This window comes from Heteronotia binoei, chromosome 7, assembly GCF_032191835.1.
Source record: "Heteronotia binoei isolate CCM8104 ecotype False Entrance Well chromosome 7, APGP_CSIRO_Hbin_v1, whole genome shotgun sequence".
In the NCBI taxonomy this organism is placed as follows: domain Eukaryota; kingdom Metazoa; phylum Chordata; class Lepidosauria; order Squamata; family Gekkonidae; genus Heteronotia; species Heteronotia binoei.
Window position 1 is genome coordinate 41664696 of NC_083229.1, and position 20688 is coordinate 41685383.

General features: G+C 44.5%; 1 protein-coding gene across 4 annotated transcripts; it reads right to left on the bottom strand.

The window, feature by feature from the left end:
* Positions 1–5966: 5966 nt before the first annotated feature.
* On the bottom strand, positions 5967–20281 carry PDP1 (pyruvate dehydrogenase phosphatase catalytic subunit 1). 4 transcript variants are annotated; one of them, XM_060243498.1, is made up of 3 exons: positions 19944–20000; positions 17799–17833; positions 5967–9849 (listed from the first exon to the last, which is right to left on the bottom strand). In XM_060243498.1, the coding sequence occupies exons 2-3, from the start codon at positions 17827–17829 to the stop codon at positions 8195–8197; spliced, it is 1686 nt and encodes a 561-aa protein (XP_060099481.1). In that variant the 5' UTR covers positions 17830–17833; positions 19944–20000; the 3' UTR covers positions 5967–8194. The 4 variants fall into 4 exon arrangements, with proteins under 4 accessions (XP_060099481.1, XP_060099482.1, XP_060099483.1 ...); XM_060243499.1 differs by having other exon boundaries at positions 19903–20000; XM_060243500.1 differs by lacking the exons at positions 17799–17833; positions 19944–20000 and adding an exon at positions 20158–20281.
* Positions 20282–20688: the final 407 nt, after the last annotated feature.

A 20688-nucleotide genomic window follows, 5' to 3' on the forward strand; every position in this document is an offset into this window, starting at 1 on the left:
ATGGAATTAGATAGATTTGCCATTGACTATAATGGCCCCATAGGTTATAATGGAGCCAAAAAAATTGAGGTTCCCGATTTTTACCCGAATTCCTATACAATACCAACATTGGAATTCAGGTTTTCATGGCAATACTTAATTTTAAGGGTCCCAAAACCCAGAATAAAAAAAGGCAAAAAATATTTTCTTGTACATCCCTAGTTCTCACTACTTGGTCAAGCACACATTTTCTAGTGACTCGTTAGATGAGCTAGTGGAGATCTGGAATAGCCAGCTTTCCACAGCCATTGACGAGATCGCTCCCCGACGTCCTCTCCATCCCCATTCACGATCTGCTACGTGGTATACCCCAAAGCTGCGATCAATGAAACGGCGATTGAGACAATGGCGACGTACTCGCGACAAAGCTTCGAGAACATCTTATAGGTCATTTATGCGGACCTATGAGATGGCAGTCCGGACCACAAAAAAAGGTTTACTTTGCATCCCGGATTGCATCTGCAACTTTGCGCCCAGCATTCAATCATTAACAGTTTTTACCGCAAGGTAAACCAAACGTTAGAGAATTGGGAATTGACTGCGAGGCTTTTGCAAGTTTTTTCGCAGATAAGATCTCGTCGCTCCGACGCGACCTCCCCGTCATAATTGAAACAGTGAAAGAACTTGAGGCATCGAGTGCATCTTATGGTCCAATTCTGGACTCCTTCAATTCACTCAGCCTGGAGGAAGTCGATAGGATCCTTTTTGCTGTGCGCCCTACGACCTGTGGGTTGGATCCGTGCTTATAAAAGCTAGCCAGGCGCTGTTACGTGAGCCACTACAGGGTATTGTCAACAGATCCCTGGTAGAAGGGATCTTTCCCACACCTCTTAAAGAGGCGGTGGTCCGTCCCCTCTTGAAAAAACCATCTGCAGATCCGGCTGTATTGGCAAACTATTGGCCGGTATCAAACCTTCCCTTCCTGGGTAAGGTTATAGAGCGGGCGGTGGCAACTCAGCTACAGGGATTCCTAGATGACACTTCCGCACTGGATCCATTCCAGTCCGGCTTTTGACGGTTCTGGTCGCCCTCATAGATTGTTGGAACTCAGTCCTAAAATGGCTGACTGACTCCATCTTAGTAATAGTAATGTTTCTGCAATGTCATGCTGCATCATGGCCCAGCTGTTACATGTTACTGAGGTAAGGTGGAATGACCTCACCTGTAATTAGGCTTTGTGCTGACTCACAGAGCTGATGCAACCTCTGGTGAGCTTGCATGATTGGTACGTGTACTTAGGGAAGCTCAGTGAGCCTGCTCTGTCTGCCTGTAAGGATTGCGAGTACTGAGAGGCTCACTATCCGGGTGGCAGCAAACACTGCTGGTGTTGGATCCTATGCTACTGTGCCTGGATCGTGCTGTGTATACTTACTAGTGTATACTGTTATCTACTGAAGTGTGTACTGATTACTGTGTATGACCTTGGCCTGGCAACGACTCTGAATATTGGATACTATCCTGGTAAATATATTCTACCATTGAATACAGTTATCTCTCTTGTCTATTAATTCCTGTGTTTGCCTGTCCCTCTCCTTCAGCTCTTCTGCTGCATGCAAAATTCTCTAACATTGGTTCTGGGCCCAGAGCTCCCAGTGTTTCTAGAGGTGGTGCTGTTCTGAAGACAGAGGAGGCAACACAGTGTTTTGGAAGAGAAGGAGGCAGACTGCCAAGTTGCCCAGGTGTCCAGTGATAAGTAGCAGAGATGGAAGCTGCAAATGTTGTTTCCTTCTCTGGGCTCAGCGTTACTAAGCTAAACAGGACTAACTATGCCACATGGTCCCAGAAGATCAGTCTGTTATTAAAACACCAAGAGCTGTGGGAGGTGGTGGCTGATACTATCAGTAACCCGGAGGGTGAAGAGGAGGCTGATGAGGAGGCAGAAGAAGCTGCTGAGGACAGAAAAGCTATAGACCTTTTGCGTAAAAAGGATGTTAAGGCTTTGTCTTTAATAGGTCTTTCTCTAGACGACTCCCAGCTGGTGCATATAGCAGGAATGGAGACAGCTAATGGCTGTTGGAATGCTTTGAAGCAAATTTACGTCCGAGGAACTGTCGGCTCTCAGATACGTCTGGTAAGAAAGCTCCTGCATACCAGGTTGGCAGCTGGTGCAGATATGTTATCTCATATTGAGGCTATGCGACATCTGGATCGGGGCGGCTCGGTGGTGCTGTTATTATTAGATCTGTCGGCTGCATTTGATACGGTTGACCATCAGCTACTGACTAGCCGCCTTGCCGACGTGGGGATTCAGGGGTCTGCCTTACAGTGGTTGGCCTCTTTCCTTCAAGATCAGGGACAAAGAGTGGTGATAGGGGAAGAATCATCCCGAAGGCATCCACTTATACGTGGTGTGCCACAGGGTGCGGTTCTGTCCCCGATGTTATTTAACATCTATATGCGCCCCCTTGCCCAGATTGTCAGGAGGTATGGGCTGGGATGTCACCACTATGCAGATGACACCCAGCTCTATCTATTGATGGGTGGTCAGTCCGACCGTACCCCGGAAAATCTAGACCTGGCTCTTCAAGCTGTAGCATCTTGGCTCAGGCTGAGTCGGTTGAAGCTGAATCCGACGAAGACGGAGGCTCTCTATCTGCGCCGGGGTGGTCCGGGGGGGAGATCCCTCTGCCGGCTCTTGATGGGGTGTCACCAATCCCGGCCCCCAAGTTCAAGAGCTTGGGTGTGCTCCTGGAGTCCTCTCTTACAATGGAGGCCCAGGTAAGCAGGCACTACTAGATCCGCCTTTTTTCATCTCCGGTGGGTACGGCAGTTGGCCCCCTTCCTGGAGCGCAACAACTTAGCTCTGGTGATCCATGCTACGGTCACCTCAAGAATAGATCACTGTAATGCTCTCTACATGGGGCTACCCTTGGCGCTGACCCAGAAACTACAGCTAGTGCAGAACGCTGCCGTGCGGCTGCTATTGGGGCTCCCCCGGTGGGAGCACATTTGGCCAGTGCTGAGAGAGCTGCACTGGCTACCTATTGTGTTCCAAGTCCGTTTCAAGGTGTTGGTATTGACCTTTAAAGCCCTCTATGGTCAGGGGCCTGTCTATCTGCGGGACCGCCTTTCTCCACACGTTCCCCGGAGAGCACTGCGTTCAGGGACAAAAAATCTGTTGTCCGTTCCTGGACCAAGGGAGGCTAGGTTGCGGCAGACGCGAGCTAGGGCCTTCTCGGTGGCAGCGCCAGAATTGTGGAATACTCTCCCAGAGGCCATAAGGGTCCTGCGGGATCTTTCTACTTTCCGCAGGGCCTGTAAGAACTGTTTTGACAGGCCTTTGAGACCTAACCTAAATTGGGAGAGAGCTGCCAATTTACACCGATCTTTTTCACACAGCCTAAGTATTCTGGTATGGCAGCTGGTCAGTTACTGAACAGTAACGGGTTTCTGTTGACATTTCAGACAGACCCGATTCAGTAACTGGCTGCTACCGGAATACTCTCACCTTTTCACACAGTCCCGCGGCTGTCCCGGTAGTGAGGCATGCCTGAGTCGTTACTAACAAAGAGCAGCTTCTTCCACTTTTCAACCCCTCCTTCCAGGTTGAAATCGCTATGGGGCACTGTGTGAAATGTCCAGTATCTAATCCGGGAGCAGTTTTCGTGCCCTTTTTCGCCCACTGGCACGCGATCTCCGTTTTTGTTTTTTTGGAACGTCGGCTAAAATCGCTATAGCGCTATAGTGACATATCACAACAGCATCACCATAGATCGCCGCCGCTGAAACTTGGTAACTTATCTCAATGGAGCCTAGCCATCTCTATGGTGGTGCTGTTGTGATACGATGCTATAGCGCTATAGTGATCTTTGCCCGACGTTCCAAAAAAAAAAAAGCCGGAGATCGCGCGCCGGCAGGCGAAAACGGCTGACGCTGGTGGAAGCAAGATAAAAGCGGAACAGTGTGAAATGGCTTGCTTCAATCATGGAACCCTACCGGGAAAAAAAAACATGTGTCTGAAAACTCCCATCCCTGTCTCGGATTACTGCAAGGCGGCACAATTCCGACTCCCTTCCAGCTTCCACCGGTAAGTGTGAAAACGGCCACCGTTACAGAGTACCATGATCACTATTTACATTTATATCTACGTTAAATTATATTATAGTGATACAGCACCAAAAATGCAATGGAATGTTTTAAATGTTTAAGTGTTTTAAATAATTTTAAAATGTAGTTTTAATGGTTAGATTGTAAAAATGTATGTTGTTAGGCGCCCTGAGTCCGCTTGCGGAGAGGGCGGGATAGAAATTTAAAGTAATAAATAATAAATAAATAAATAAATAAATAAATAAATAAATTCTAAGGATCCCACCTTCAGAGAATCCTATGCTTGTACACAGACTCTATATGGATATTAACAAGCACATTAGGAGAGTGCATGCTGTGCTCATGTGTTTACTGTAAGTGCTCAGAACATCTGGACTAGACCATATGTTGGGTATTAGTAACTTCAGACAAATTCATGGAATGAGGCTGAAGACCAGACATAGAATACTGATTTCAAGACTTCCACCCTAAATAAACGGCAAAATAATTACAGCTTCTGAGTAATCAGGGACTTCCTTGACTTGCAGAAAATTAAATGTGAGTTCATCTTCGTTGTTGAATCTACTAAAAACCTTTTTCCTTGGCCTCTTAACAGTTAGTAGGCTTTTGTTTCATTAAGGTTTTTTTTTATGACTTTTACATGCTACTGCAGGGCTAGCACCACTTTATAGTAGGTCACATTTTTAAATACTTTCCCAAATGCCTCAAACAAAGGTAAGCTGTGCATTTTACACTACACAAGCAAGGTTGTTTAAGGTCTGCCTTGACCAGATTCAAGCAGCATTTGTTCAGAATAAGCCAGTTTTTGCACTGAAAAAGATACTGTAACACAGGGGAGTCAAACATACAGTCAGGGCTCTTATCCAGCCTGCAAACAACTGGTCATAACCTTTATTGCTAGAAGCTGTGCATGATGTCCCAGTGCTAATGAATAATCAGTGGTAGAAGTTGGGAGATACTTTAAGGAAATACTGTTAAGAATGTTACTGTTTAAAGCATTTTTGTATTTTGAGTAAAAAATAGTTAATAGGATTTGCCTGTGTCCTTCATAAAGTTTATATCTCCTGTACCTAGCATTACATTTTATGGCACACATGGCCCAGCCCAACAAAGTGACATTTATGCCAGATCTGGCTCTCATAACTAATGAGTTTGACACCTCTTCTTGTAACGTATTCTAGCTGCTATGAGAACAGAACCAAAATATGATACCATATTTCTCTACTGTAGGGCAGGGTGAGGAAGACAACCACACGGGAGTGGCAGCCACAGCTCTTTGAGAACTACAGTCCTTATGATGCCAGAGAAATCAGGAAAAATTAGTCATGTACAGAAGATACAACCCACTGTAAGGATGTTATGCTTAATAGTTGATATTACTTATCAAAAATAGTGGATTGCAGCATTTACTTACTGAAGTGAACAAAAGCCATTCCTTCAGTAGGCAGATTTAGGGGTGGGAATACAAAACTAATTTAAACAGCCATTAATCTAGTTTATCAGCACAATCTAGATCACTTGGTCCTACTAGAAAAAGCACTTACTCTAACGAAGGTAACCCAACACAATCAAGATACTAAAGCAATAGTATCTAAAATCTTGGAAGACAAAGTTCATGAGATATATCTACTTCATTTGAATTTGTGGTAGCAAATGGCTAACATTTAGACTTGTAGCAAAATGTATTCAAATACAGTTCTACCCCAGACTTACATGATCCCTATCTTCCACAAACTATATTTAGGCAGGACATTCATTACATACATCTTCTATCTTCATACAGCAATACTAATTTTGCCATTTTAAATCTAACATAACTAGTCAAAACTTGTAGGAAGGCAACATTTCAGGGAATCATGAAGAACTCTAATGCACAGATATTTCTGTAATAGATTTTATTGAAGTCTTCTAAAAGATAATTAGACCATAAATTGTGATGTTCAGAAAGCCACAATACCATTTCAATTGCATACCTAGTTAGGAAGTCTTCTAACAATATATAAATAATGTTTCATTTCAATCCCACCTTTTTGTTCTTTCGTTTTACAAAGTTAGCCCCCCTAAGTGCTGAACTTATAGGACTAGAGTCCAATTCATTAAGATTCATTCCAAACCCAAATGAGTTATACAATATATATAATACATTGCAGATGTAAAAAAGGAAATCTAGATAATGTAACAGTTTATTTTATAGACAGCATACAAAAAAGATTTCACCTAGATAATGATATTTAGCTATTCCATCTACAAAGGCAATAACAATGAAGCTGCTAAAGATCAGATTTTTACTAACAGTAAAATGAACATTCAGGGAGTGTCTGGAAAATATGAGCCAAGGATAGCTGCATAATTAAGCTTCTTGGACAGAGAATGGTAAGGCCACCATTAGGATAGTAGGTAGCCTTCAAAGATTCAGATATTCTGAGATTAGCTTTATTCAGATGTACATAAGTATATAAAGTACCATACCACCTTAGGTCAGGAAGCATGTGATTACTTTTGTTACCTGTATTTCCACAATTGTTTCTTTATATACAAAAGTATGGATTTCAGTGCTTAAAAAGAAAATGAAGTATTAGTGCTAAAACAAGTGATTTAGATATTTCTGTATTTGCAAATAAGTATTCCTTCACTTCATTTAAAAACATCCATATTGCCAAGATAAATGATTCTTTAGAACGTAGCAGCTGAAGAACCAACCATAAGGATGACAGAAAGACCCACAGAACCCTGAAGTATTTTTGCAGAAAAGTAGATTCTTTCTATGTCAATCTGCAAGTAATTTACCCCTAGATGGAATGAACTCTGGCTAACCTACCAGTGTTCCAAAAACAAATCATGCCAATTTGATTATACATAAAAGGCAACAGCTTTGATGCACATTTGGGAAATCTTCAATTTTACACATAAGCTCAAGAACATTTATAACTGTAGCTATTGAGAAAACAGTTTTAATTTGCCTGACAATTTCAAAGGAGCACTGTAGGGTAGATATGAATTTTACATGTAAGCAAATGTAATCATGGAATTCTGAAAATGTTACCATTGATGATGCAGTGTTACTAGGGAGGGTTAAACATATAGCATGCCAACTTTACCTATTTGAATCTTATTACACTCTTCAACAGTCTCCATGGGAACCAAGATTTATGGACAAGTTTTTACCTCGTGATACTTAAAACATCCAGAACACAAGACCAAACTTTATTTCAAACTACAAAGCATGAGACTGCACTACTTTACAAAAGGACAACTGACTGCCTAGATTCAAGAAGGAGCAGCCTAATGACGAGAAACAGGTTTGGTACTTGCTAACAGTGCATTTTGCGAGACAGTCTAAAGATTAAGAAAAAAAAATTACAGGTTCATAATGCAAGCCAAAGGTTTTTAAGATAGTTCTACCCCCTAGTTAACAGATCTTCAGTCATCATCTGTTGTCCTTGAACTGTGCAAACGAATGAAGTCTTGCCAATAGAAGCAGACATGTCATTCAAAGTAAAATATTATTGCATTTCCAATACTTGTGGACAGGCTTAAGATACTTATGACTTAAAGACATCTACATTTAACACTGGTATTCTAGGTATGCTTCAACTGTAATTTCACAACCCAAAGGGAGAATAAAGGTATTTGTCTGCTTGTTAAAAAGTTTCCTTCCTTTCCTGAAGAGAAGATACCACAGTTATTCCATAAATATAAAAACCATCAGCCCTACTTGAATTGTTTTACAATGGAGTAGCCATTCAATGTTACATATAGTTATTGAAATGGCTACATATACATATTTACATGTGAAAAACATAAGGATTTTTTGCCCTACAGAACACTGCACAGATGCATATGAAGCCTTTAGTGCTGCCCCATACAGTAACTTACAACAAGCCACTGCTCAAAAGCAAGATTAGTGCAAAGTTGTCCCAAGTTGTTCTGCTCTCCTGATAATTTATAAACTTTTGACCAATGTCCCTTATTGCAAACAGTTATTAGCATACTTGCTCCCTCCACAATGCCAATGACCAGATATTAACTGAATACATTTTACTCTGAAGACGCAGTACTGGCCAGGTTGATCTTTGAAAACTTTGGTTCAACACCTCAGTTTAAAATTTCAGAACTCTTCATTCTGACATGCACCTATAACATGGGAATTGAACTGCACAACAATAATTGTAATATCATCCCTGTACATCCGTGCCAACTCTTCTGGAAGACTGAGCATCTTGGACAGCCGTTCATGATCAACAGTGCCAAACTCATTATTCCCAACAGCATGGCGTATCAAATGAGTTGCTGCATTCTGATCTTCAAAGGCTGAAGAAACACGGGCTCTCCTTTCTGTTAAAAGGCCATGCATCTGCCCCAGAGTTACCTTGTAACCTCCAACAGCTATTGGCTGTTGATGATGAACACCCGTTAGGTATTCACCTACAATTCTAACCACATCTTGTCTGTGCATGGTTTCCCACAAACCGTCGGTCGCCAGTATCAAGAATTTGTCCTGAGGCCTTAGTTTATGATGTATAACCTCTGGCTCAGCTGTGAGGTAAGGAGGAGTATGGTAATTTGGTGGTATGAACTTTGTATATTCATTGTCATTGAGCTGATCTGGACCCGACTCTATCACTCTCTTCTGAAGGTCAATGCTCCATTTAAATTTGACATCTCCAAAAGCTCTGAAAGGCATCAGCAAGCCTAGTAACCGATCTTGTTTTACAGCAGTCTTTTCTTCAGACTTTGGATGCTCCATTTTGACTCGCTCCACCTCCCTTTCATTCTGTGCATTATGATCATAGGACAAAGCAACAGCAGACCATGACCCATCTTCTTCTTGGACACCAAGCATGGCTCTGCTGTCACCAGTGTTAGCAACATGCAAATCAACTCCATCCACATGAGCCACACAAGCAGTTGCACCAGAAAAGGCTACACGCAGAACCAGATAATTGAGAAAAGAATTTGGGTCTCCTACTTGGGCTTCCAAAGAAATATCATTGTCAAGTCTCTTAAAGGCATTAATTAAAGCCTCTTTTACATCAGTTGTTTCCCCAGTGTTGAGATCAATGAGTTCCTGCCAATATGTTCGTAGACTGTTAAAATACAGTTTGGAGGCTTCCTTACTGAAATAATCATTGGGGTGCTTGTGCCACTGTAAAATAGGTAACAGGGCCCTACCACTCTCTACAGCATTTTCTATTTCAAGTAAAGTCTCATGGGGTAACAGAGAAACAGCAATGTAATAAAAAAGTCTTTCACTGACAGCCTGTGCACAAGCACATCCTGCGTGGCCATCAAAGACACCAAGAAGCATCCCTCTTGTTTGTAAGCAAGTGGCTGCACTTCTTCGGTCTTCTATTGGAGCATTAGCTGGAAGCTGGTTGCTATCAAAGCCAAGGACAGAACTTAAGTTTTTGCCATCAAATTCTGGAACTTTAAAGCTGTATTCATTTGCCTTCAATATGCTGTTGACTTGTGGAGGGGTGAGGTAAAATCTCTGTGGTGTGGAGACATAGTTTCTGGCATGAATAAACTGAGTGAAGTTCTCTTTTGGCCTACAAAGCGTTGCAAGCTTCTTCTGCGGGGCATATCTTAAATGACTATGCGTTAAATGAGGTGACAAGCAACATAGATGTTTGTGGTGACAGTAGCATGCAGTATTGTATATCCTGCCAATCTCACAGTTGCGAATTAATGGGAGCAATAGCTGAGTTGGTGCTGGCATGGCATCAGAGAACAAAGGCAACCGGGGGCTTCTGACTGGAATCGCTGGAAGGAAAAGCACAAAACATTAACTTAGTAGGAATCTTGTAAGTAAATGTATTTACTTTGATTTAGACCACAATTTAACTTGCACCATGTCAACACTGTATGACAAGAAAACTCAAGGTGTGAATGGGGTCTCCTTGAAGATTACTTATGAGCTACAACTCCAACCTCCATTAATTTAAAGAGAATTAAGGCTGTTTCTTCAGAGAATGGGAAAACCCACCAAACTTTTTGGAAAAGTAGATTCACATCTACAACTCACTAGATCAAAAATGCTTTGAAGGGAGTATTTTTTAATTCCCGGAGGAATGGAGAAAACATAATTATAAAGCAAGATGGCTGCGAGCCAGGATCTCAGGTGCTAGAACTCCTTGGAAAAAACCTGAAAACAGGGCTCTTATCTGCTTACCAGCCACCTAAAAACAATAAAATCCAGACAGGTTGGCCCCCATCGCCGAGAGGGAGGTGAGGCACTGGAGGGTCTTGCGGTGTGTGTTGGTGTGGACGGAGTTTGCCAACAAGCTGTGAGTGGGGCCTGCCGTGGACGCCGAGGCAGTGGCGTGGACTGGGAGGCGGCCGATAGAACAACGAACAGGGCCGGCGTCGCTGGGTGGAGTGAGGCGGCCGGGTGGTGGAATCGACGCCTGCAGGGCGAGTGGGGATGGAGACGAACGGAATCAACGCCTGCAGAGCGAGTGGGGCCGGAGACGTTTGCAAGGCGGTTGCGGCGACCGAGGCGCCGAACTGCTGACGTCGCCGGGCGCCAGGAGAGGCGCACCAACAGAGGAAGCGCGGGGATGTTGGCAGATGAAGCCGGGGTGCCACCGCTGAGGAGGAGAGCCCATGAAAGCAGCCAGGTGCACGGACAAAGCGGGGGCCCTGAGCGGACTGGTTATCTCCACAAGGAGAGCAATGGAGCTTTGCTACGTGGCAGGGGAACGCGAGGGGGGTCTCTGCCCTCCCCGGGTTCACCAGGTCACGTGGAGAGTACTGGACCTGGACCCTTGGCTGGTGGACCCTGCACCCGGTAGGGCGCCTACAGCCCACATTGTTACATCTGGCACGGCACTGCCTCGGCGCCAGCGCTCAGCTTTGCACTGACTTGCACTTTACCACTCTTAACATCCTACCTCACATTATACTACACTCAACACCCTTCCTTGCACTTACTTTAATCTGGAAGAACCTATATTGCATTTTAACAACTTCCTACCGCCACACTCATGAACTACTAGTGTAAAATTGATTTTTAATTAACTCATTGGATTTATTATATTTATTGGGTCTGAATTTATATGAATATTATTGGCAAATTAAATTGAAGATGTTTAATAGGGTGGGATTTACAATTAATTATTGCCATTAGATTTGAATTATTTATTTGACCAATTGATATATAAGAGAAATTGAGGGATGGGTTTTATTGAGTTGATCTGACTGCTGGGACCTAGTAGGGCGGAGTGGGTTGGAGAGTATTAGTGATTGCTGTGCATCGGTGGCGGCTAAGACAGTGGCTACTACCAGTGGGGAATGGCTGGTCTAGGGATTCCAGTGTTCCTGGGGAGGGGGAGGTATGGCGGTGGGAGCAGGCGATACAAGGGAGGGAGACCGAGAAAAGTTAGTGCTCGTTCACCCTCCAATCTGCGTCCCATCCCAACGGTGACAGGTAGTAGGGTCAGGTTGAACAACTCGCCTCCGTCATTGGTGTTATGCAATGCCACGTCCATTAATAATAAGACCTCAGTCCTTCAAGAGTTTTTACTCGAACAGGACACGGACCTGGCATGCGTGACCGAAACCTGGGTTCGAGAGGGAGACACAGTGGCCCTCTCACAAACAGCTCCCCCAGGTTATTCAGTCTTTCACCAATCGCGGACTAGCGGACGGGGGGGAGGAGTGGCGTTATTTATACGAGAGGCTTACTCCTTTAGGGCGCTCCCGGCCCCAATTATTTAGAATAATTCGGAACTTTACCACATTGCCACAAGGCAAACCAAATGTTAAGGAATTGGAGATAGTCTGTGAGGCTTTTGCAAATTTTTTTGCAGAAAAGGTCCAGTTGCTCCGCCACGACTGCCCTGCCATATTAGATACAGTAAGTGAACTCGAGGCCCCGTGCGGTCTTCTGGTTTGATCCTGGACCACTTCAACCCGCTCAGCTTGGAGGAAGTCGACAGAATCCTTGTCACTGCACGCCCAACTACTTGTGATCTGGACCCATGCCCCTCCTGGCTAATTAAGGCCTGCCGGGAGGAGCTAAGATGTCCTATACGGGACATCATAAATAAATCTCTTTTGGAGGGCTCTTTTCCAACGCCCCTGAAGGAGGCAGTGGTCCGCCCTCTCTTGAAAAAGGTTACATCTGATCCAGCCGAATTGGCTCACTATCGGCCCGTCTCAAATTTTCCCTTTTTGGGCAAAATCATTGAGAGGGCTGTGGTGTTGCAGTTACAGGGCTTCTTGGATGACACTTCCACCTTAGATCCATACCATTCCGGCTTCTGCCTGGGCCATGGGACGGAGACAGTGTTGGTCGCCCTCATGGATGACCTCCAGCGACATTTGGATCGAGGCGGCTCAGCAGTATTGCTGTTGTTAGACCTATCGGCTGCGTTCGATATGATCGACCATCAGCTGCTGACCCGCTGCCTCGCTGACGCAAGAATCCGGGGGCTAGCCTTACAGTGGCTTTCCTCCTTCCTTGAGGGTCGGGGACAAAGGGTGGTGATTGGAGGAGAGCTGTCCCAGAGGTGCTTACTTAATTGTGGGGTGCCTCAGGGGGCAGTTCTCTCCCCGTTGTTTAACATCTTCATGCACCCCCTTACCCAGATTGCCCAAAGGTACGGACTGGGTTGTCACCAGTACGCTGATGACACCCAGCTCTATCTATTGATGGGCGGCCGCACTGGCGACGTCCCTGTAAATCTGGACCGGGCGCTGCAAGCCGTGGCAGGGTGGATCAAATTGAGTGGGCTGAAATTGAATCCAGCAAAGACAGAGGTCCTTTGCGTGGGTCGCGGCGGGCTAGGAGAGGAGATTTCCCTACCAGCCTTTGACGGTACGCTGCGGATATCAGTGCGCAGGGTCAGGAGCTTGGGAGTGCTACTGGAGCCTTCCTTGACAATGGAGGCACAGATAGCAGCCACTGCTAAAGCCGCCTTTTTCCACCTTAGGAGGGCGAAACAGTTGGCTCCCTTCCTGGAACGCGGCGACCTAGCAACAGTGATCCATGCAATGGTCACCTCAAGGTTGGACTACTGTAATGCCCTCTACATGGGGCTGCCCCTGTACCGAACTTGGAAACTGCAGCTAGTGCAGAATGCGGCGGCCAGGCTGTTAGTGGGACTACCTCGGTGGGAACACATGCAGCCTAGGTTGCGGGAGCTGCACTGGCTGCCAATTGTGTTCCGAGTTCGTTACAAGGTGCTGGTTATTGCCTTTAAAGCCCTATATGGCCAAGGACCTGCCTACCGTAGGGACCGCCTCTCTCCATATATCCCCCAGAGAGCACTGAGATCTAGTTCCCAAAATCCCCTAAAAATCCCTGGACCAAGGGAGGCCAAACGGAAAACAACGAGGGAGCAGGCCTTCTCAATAATGGCTTCCCATTGGTGGAATCAACTACCAGAGGAGGTGCGAGCCCTGCGGGACTATAATCAGTTCCACAGGGCCTGTAAAACTGTCCTTTTTCAAATGGCCTATAAGATGGAATCCTGAAGTGACACCTAGCCATCAGTACACACTGCATTGTACTGTAGCACCTTTAACTGTAGTGCTTTTAATTAATTTATTTTAAATGTATTTTATTGTATAATGTATTTATCATAATCATGGTACATTCCATGTCTTGTGAGCCACCCTAAGCCTGCCTTGGCGGGGAGGGCGGGATATAAATAAAAGTTGATTATTATTAGTGTTAAAAGGGCATTTCCACAAGGACACTGCCTTAGTTCAGCGCTTTTATAGCAAACTACAGAAACTTCCCATGGTTATGTATGATTTGAGGAAACCTTAAGCTTATACTGTATCTTGGGTTCTACAGATGCAATAATCCACCATTCATTTCCTTCTTCCTTCAGGCTCTATTGGATTATATGTGTTTCAATTTTATGCATTGGCCAGATAAATTAGATTACAAAAAGCAGTAAAGTGCATGAATATGGCAGTAATATTACAAGTGAGGAATGAAAGGCACAGTTCAGGAGTAACTGAAAACAATTTTTATGCCTACAAAAATTAATAGTATCTTCTGGAAATATTTTGGGTGCTATATATTTAATTTCTTCACAAAGTGACCTCTATGGACAAATATTCTAACCATCTTACCCCAGTGCTTTCAACTGAGAGTGCAGCAATCAACTAACGGATAGAGAACACATAATACAGCCAAGAAATTTTCATAACTATATATTAAGACTCACAAAAACAGCCTTTAGAATGGAGACAGTTGGTCTCCATCTTGAGAAGATTAGTGATTAAAAGTATCAACTTACCCTCAACAACCTTGGCTATCCCTCTTAACATATTTCAATTATCTTCTAGGTTATCTCCCTCAAAGCCTTACAAAATTTAAAGCAGGACTTGCACAGGCCAATCCTTCAGAAGACAGACCCCCCCTCAAATTCAATGGAATACACTTCTAAGTAGACGCTTGCTGATTAGAGCCACAATGGCATTTTCATTTGTTCCATCCCAACAAATTTATAATCATGACTTCTGAGTGCTACACTTATAATGGGTTCTAGAGATAGCCAGACTTCAGAAGTTTACTCTGAAATGACTAGCTCAACCCCCATGGCTATGGCTGGCATACAGTACTACCCTTTTTTCTAGACATCTCTACACTGCACGAGCATTATTGCTTATGGCAGTATTAGCAGTCAGTGTTGTGTACAACTAATTTCAATGCATTTACTCAGCTATACATTTAGCAACATACTACAGGAACAGTAGCAGTAACTGCTCAACTCATACACTAATCTTAGACAAATGCAACATAAAGCTAGCAATTCTCAGCTAGATAGCCTAATGCTCTGACAGATTATGGCACCATTTCTTATATTTTCACCAGCAATCATTTCACCAGTTTTCAAATGGAGCTCTTTCCTACCACAGCTAGCCTGGCTCTTAAACTGCTGATACCAAGGACAAAGTCAAAGTTTCAGCTCTACAAATCTGACTTATGGCCTTTCCCAATTCCATTCTAAAAATTTACAATCTCTTTTCCCTTCCCCTCCCCACAACAGACACCTTGAGAGCAATATTCCCTCCAAGCTGCGGAGTCTTGTGAGCAAAAACTCTACTTTGTGAGCTACTGCCATTAAAGTTGTGAGCTACTACATAAATTATTGTACTCTAGGGACATTTTTACTGAACTAAGACAAAAATGTGTGAGCTGGAGGCTAAAAATCTGTGAGCTAGGTCATGCTAACTCAGCTTAGAGGGAATACTGCTTGTGAGGTAGGTGGGGCTGAGAGCTCTGATAGAAACTGCTCTTTCTAGAACAGCTTTGACAGTTATGACTGACCTGAGGTCTCATCAGCAGTTGCATGTGAAGAAGTGGGGAATCAAATCTGGTTCTCACAGGTAAGAGTTTGTGCACTTAACCACTAAATCAAACAGGCTGGATATCAGTTTTTTCTTTTACAGTAAGAGTAGTTCAGTGGTGGAATTGGCTGCCTAGGGAAGTGATGAGCTCCCCGCCACACACCCGCACTGCCAGTCTTCAAACAATGGCTGGATGAAAACTTGCCATGGATGCTTTAGGCTGATCCTGCACTGAGCAGGGGGTTAGACTAGATGGTCTGTATGTCCCAACCCTATGGATTCTATTCTATGATTCTGATACCCACACAAAGTCCACAAGCAAAGAATAATAGCCTTACACGAATTTCTGAAGAACTGGTCCAATCCTTTTTCAAAGGTACTCTTTTCTTATTTGCTGTATTTGTTTAGTTCTAAAGAACTTACTTTCTTTTTTCTGTGAGGAAAACAGGACCCTTTCTCAAACATCAGAGTGTCTTCAGCCAACTACATCCTGTTGAGAAACTTTAGCTCTGGCTTTCTCTTTGCTGCCACATTCCCCAGAAACATTCCATAATCAGTCTTTTCATTCAACCTGCCTTTTCTTGTGAAGCCAGACTGATTGGTATTTTTATTAGTCTCTGGGTCAGGGCCTCCAACACCAATAGATCAAATATCCCCTAGAAGACTGAGGAAAAGACCACAAAAACATTTGTTCATTTTTTTTTTAAAGTAAAAAAGATTTCATAGGATTTTCACTGTGCTGCTGAATTGATAGCTTCATTTCTGGTGCTCTTTTTAGTTTCGTTTCTAGGAAGAACACAACATGGTAACATGCTGGGGGGAGTAGCTCAGGATTACTTAGAAGTAGATCTCATTAAAGAAAAGGTGGGCAACCCCAATCTAACTAGTTATTCCTAAAAGCCACATATCTAAGAATATCAATACCTTTCCCTTCCATATAGAAAAATAGTAAGTGTTAAATCAGTGTAATTCCTAACAATCTACCTTTCAGAAGATATAGCAGAAGTAATTTGAATTACTGTGTAAAGAGACCAATGTATACCTACCAACTATAAATTGGCAGATAGTCCACACAGTGGGATGAATCCAAGCATCCTCTAAGTGGCTCTTCCTGCAAGAGCCATTTAATTTGGAGGAAGGTTTCTTAGGCTGAAGAATTCAAACTTGAGCTAAAAGCAAATCTGGGGTATAAATACTGTAATGGGTAAATGAATAAATTGTGCTCAGTGGAGCAGTAGGATTCCACCCAGTTGTGTTAGTCTCTAGCATCTCCAAAGCAGAACATGACAAGCTGCTGCTTCCTTTTAAATGAAAAAAGGAAAGGAAAGGTTCCCTGTGCAAGCACCAGTCGTTTCCGACTCTGGGGTGACATTGTTTTCACGGCAGATTTTTCACGGGGTGGTTTGCCATTGCCTTCCCCAGTCATCTACACTTTTCCCCCAGCAAGCTGGGTACTCATTTTACTGACCTCGGAAGGATGGAAGGCTGAGACAACCTTGAGCCGGCTACCTGAAAACCCAGCTTCTGCCAGGGATCGAACTCAGGTTGTGAGCAGAGCTTAGGACTGCAGTACTGCAGCTTTAACACTTTGTGCCATGGGGCCACCTTTTAAAGCTCGTCCCAATTACTAGATGCAGGTGCTCTGAGCAGAGAAATTGGCAAACTAAGCTAAAATCTGTGTACTCTTGCTGAAGGCACCCCAACATCAACCAAGGGTGGGGGGAGGGAGGGGAGGAAGGAAGATCCACTTGGCATCAGTATATTAAAAATGAATATTAGCTTATAATAGTAAAGTTTTAAGCAAACTATTACACATTGTTTACTGTAAGCTACTTTGATTTGCTGGGAAAATTGAAGTTAATGACATTCTGCATTTTTTTTAAAATATGCTTACAGATTGAATGGGTTAAAAATAGTTGCTTGGTTTTCATTCTAAGCTGTACGCTGTAAAATTCAAGTACAATTTCCTGAAATGATACTTCCAGAGTTCTGTTATAAATAACAAACTATATATGCTCAATATTCTGCTTTTTTTTCAGGTAAGAATTCGACACCTGCAATGGTGCTATCCTAGATACTTAGAATGTTTATAATACAAGAATGCAAGTCATTAGGTGCACATATCAACATCCTGAATAAATTTGGTAGAGCTTCAAAAGGTTTGCCTCTCTGCTCTCCAAAAACCATCTCTTGCTCATGCTGAAACATCAGTCCTACCCACTGATAATGAATACAAACTAACTAGTCTATCAAAGGGAACTCGGATATAATATGATTTTAAAAAGTTGAAATATCAACTCCATGGTACTATTTCCTGTAACAACTTCAACTTAATACATACTATTGTTATCCCTCCCCCCCCTTCCAATTATTCAGAAAATAGGATCACAAAAAATACATACCAATCCGCCTGGGCCCAGGACACACACACATTCTCCTGTTACAACAAGAAGCCGCCAATATCCACAAAGCAGTAGCCCAGGAAAAGCAAGGCAGAGAATTTATTAAAGGAGGAGGAAGAGGTCTCCAACATTGAAGGGGAACAGAAAAAAGACAGAAAGACAAGCAATTTGTTTGTATTGACAAGCATTAAGAAGCAGCGACTGCAGCACAGCCATCCCTGAGCAGCTCTGTTTATTCCTACTGCACTCCTGACACATAGCTCTCCATCCCATTTACTGCACAACATAGCATCCAATTCATGCAAGATTCATCTACTTTCAGCCACAGCTACAATTACACTCATCCTTTTAAACAGGGCTGGAAAAATATTTTCTACTGCTAAATACCAGCTTAAATTGTTCAGAGCTACCATCATGAGTATAGGGTACCGGCCTTGCACAATTCTCAGTTGTTGTTTTTTTAACTATCCAGAATTTCAGATTTTTCCAGCTCTGCTGGACATTATACATTGATAAGCAACACATACACAAACTCCTGCTTTTAAAAATCAGAAACACATGTCCATTTGACTAACACCCACAAGGTACAATCAGTCCTTCTCAAAAACACATATATGCGCCATCACTGAGCATGGGGACAGTAATACCACTAGGTCCAGAGCAGTTTACCATTAACATTACCCTCTAGAAGTGACCACAGAAATACAACCTTCTTTCCCACCTCCCTCAACTTGGTGGGGGTTTATGGCTATATGTAAGTTGTCTCCTGAGCCCTGGCTATCTAGGATATTAGAAGTATTCGTAGTGCCCACATGATCACCCAATCCAAACATAGAGAGAACTTGTTATTTTAATGAGACTGCCATCCCACCAGCACCTTCAAGCAGCCCATGTTAACCCATCACTAATTCAAGGGACTGGCAAAGACAACCTTGAGATCACTTTGGCTTCTTCAGCTCTCCGGTCTGAAAGCCTCCTCACCCAACTTTCAAGCACAGCAAGTTATGTTTGATAAGGAACAGTCTTCCTTTCACCACTAAATAGCCTGTAATCCCAACTGCATATCACAGGCTAGGGCTGGCAACAGCCCCTGATCCCAACTGCATATACTTCAGGCATAAAATGGCTCACTGGCAAATATGTGGATATAGCTCTCCCTTAGGCTTCATGGAGCAAGGGCAATTTGAGACACCCAGCTGGCCAAAAATCAACACAGGCTGCTCTCGTTCACTCTTAAGTTGTTTCTGCTCAGCTTTCAGAAAGGCGCTCCGATGGATGTTCCCTCTAAGCCGAGTTAGTGTGAGCTAGCTAACAATTTTTGTCTCAGCTCAGGAAAAATGGCCCCAGAGCAAACTAATTTACGCAGCAGCTCACACCTTTAATGCCAGTAGCTCACAAAGTAGAATTTTTGCTCACAAGAGTCCACAGCTTAGAGGGAACATTGGCTCCGATGTGCCCATGCGTCTTCCGCTAGCGCCTGCACGCAGCTTGGCTCGCTCGCTCGAGTCCCTGGAAGCGCTGTGCTCACCACATGCCTGCTTGGCAGGCCTGCCAGAACTTCCAAGAACTTGAGCCACAGCGAGGCCTACTTACTGCACGCTGCCCTGAGGGGTTAACGCCGCGGTGGGTAGACAGCTGCCGCCGCCCCCACCACGCTCTCTGAAGGAGGGCGTGTGTGAAAAAACAAACAGGACCCTCGAATACTCCCACCGTTAACATAGCTAACGTATTCCCGCTTCCTTCCCTATCCCGTTTTCCCCTCAGGAAAAGGGCGGCAGCTGCCACAACGGCAGCGGCATCTCCACCCACTGCTCGGCCGGCGGTAGCCTCAGGCCCACAAGGCAAGAGCTGCCACACACAGCACCTCCCTCTTCTCCTCACTCACACCCACCCGCAGGCGAGCAGACAGGCAGCCGCGCCACTTTGGGGTCAGGTCCCATCCCCACCCTTCCCTCCCCCCCCATTCAGACACTGACCTGGTCAGCTTCAGGGGGCGGGACGCCGCTCGGACCGCGGGCAACCGGAGCGCCGCCAGGCGGCTTTTGCACCCTCAGCAGCTGAAGCCGCCCCCGCCGCCTTCCCCACCCAGCCGCCCCCGCCTCACAGCGTGTTCTTTCTTGCTCGCGCGCCGACTCCGTCTCTCACCTCGGCAGCGGCTCCCGAACGCCTCAACTAAAGTGACGGCTTCCCTGTGTCGGCGGCGTCTTTTGTGACGCGCTCCGGCTTATAAAGCCTCTGAGGCGGTAGGGCCGGGTTCGTCTATTGGCTGAAGAAAGGGAACACGTGATATGACTGCTTCTCTCTAAACACCCCTCACTCTCCTCGCGCCTTACGTCCTCTTTTTTTTTTTAATACTCACTGGCGGAAGGATTTCTCAGTCTAGAATTTGGTCGTCATGGTGAGTATTTTGACTCATCCACTGCGGCGCGCTCTGGCTTTAGTCTTGGGGAAGGCGGACTCTGCTCTCCAAGTCGGCTGAGGTAAACGCCCCGCGCCAGCCCTTTTCTTTCCCTCTGGCCTATCAGAAGCCTTGACTGAGGAAGAGTGGCGGGGTCCTGGTGGAGGCGGAAGATGTTCAGATCTAGGTCCTTTCCGTTTCTTTGCGCTCGCTTCTTTGCCATGAGCAAGGTCACTTGCGTTGATTCATTGCTTCCATGATCCGAGCTTTAAAAGGAGGAGCTTCCTCAAGTGTGTTTGGTGCTGTACCCAAGTGCAGAAGTAATATTCGACCTTGGCCTAGGGTTGCCTGCTGGGTTTTTTTTTTTAAGCTGTGTGCCTTTAATAGCTGCATCACATAATCAATAGGCACAAATCAGTGGCCAAAACTTTCTCATCAGTGCACCTCTGCTGGAAAGGGGAATTACCGTAATGTAAAAACAACAACCCCAAA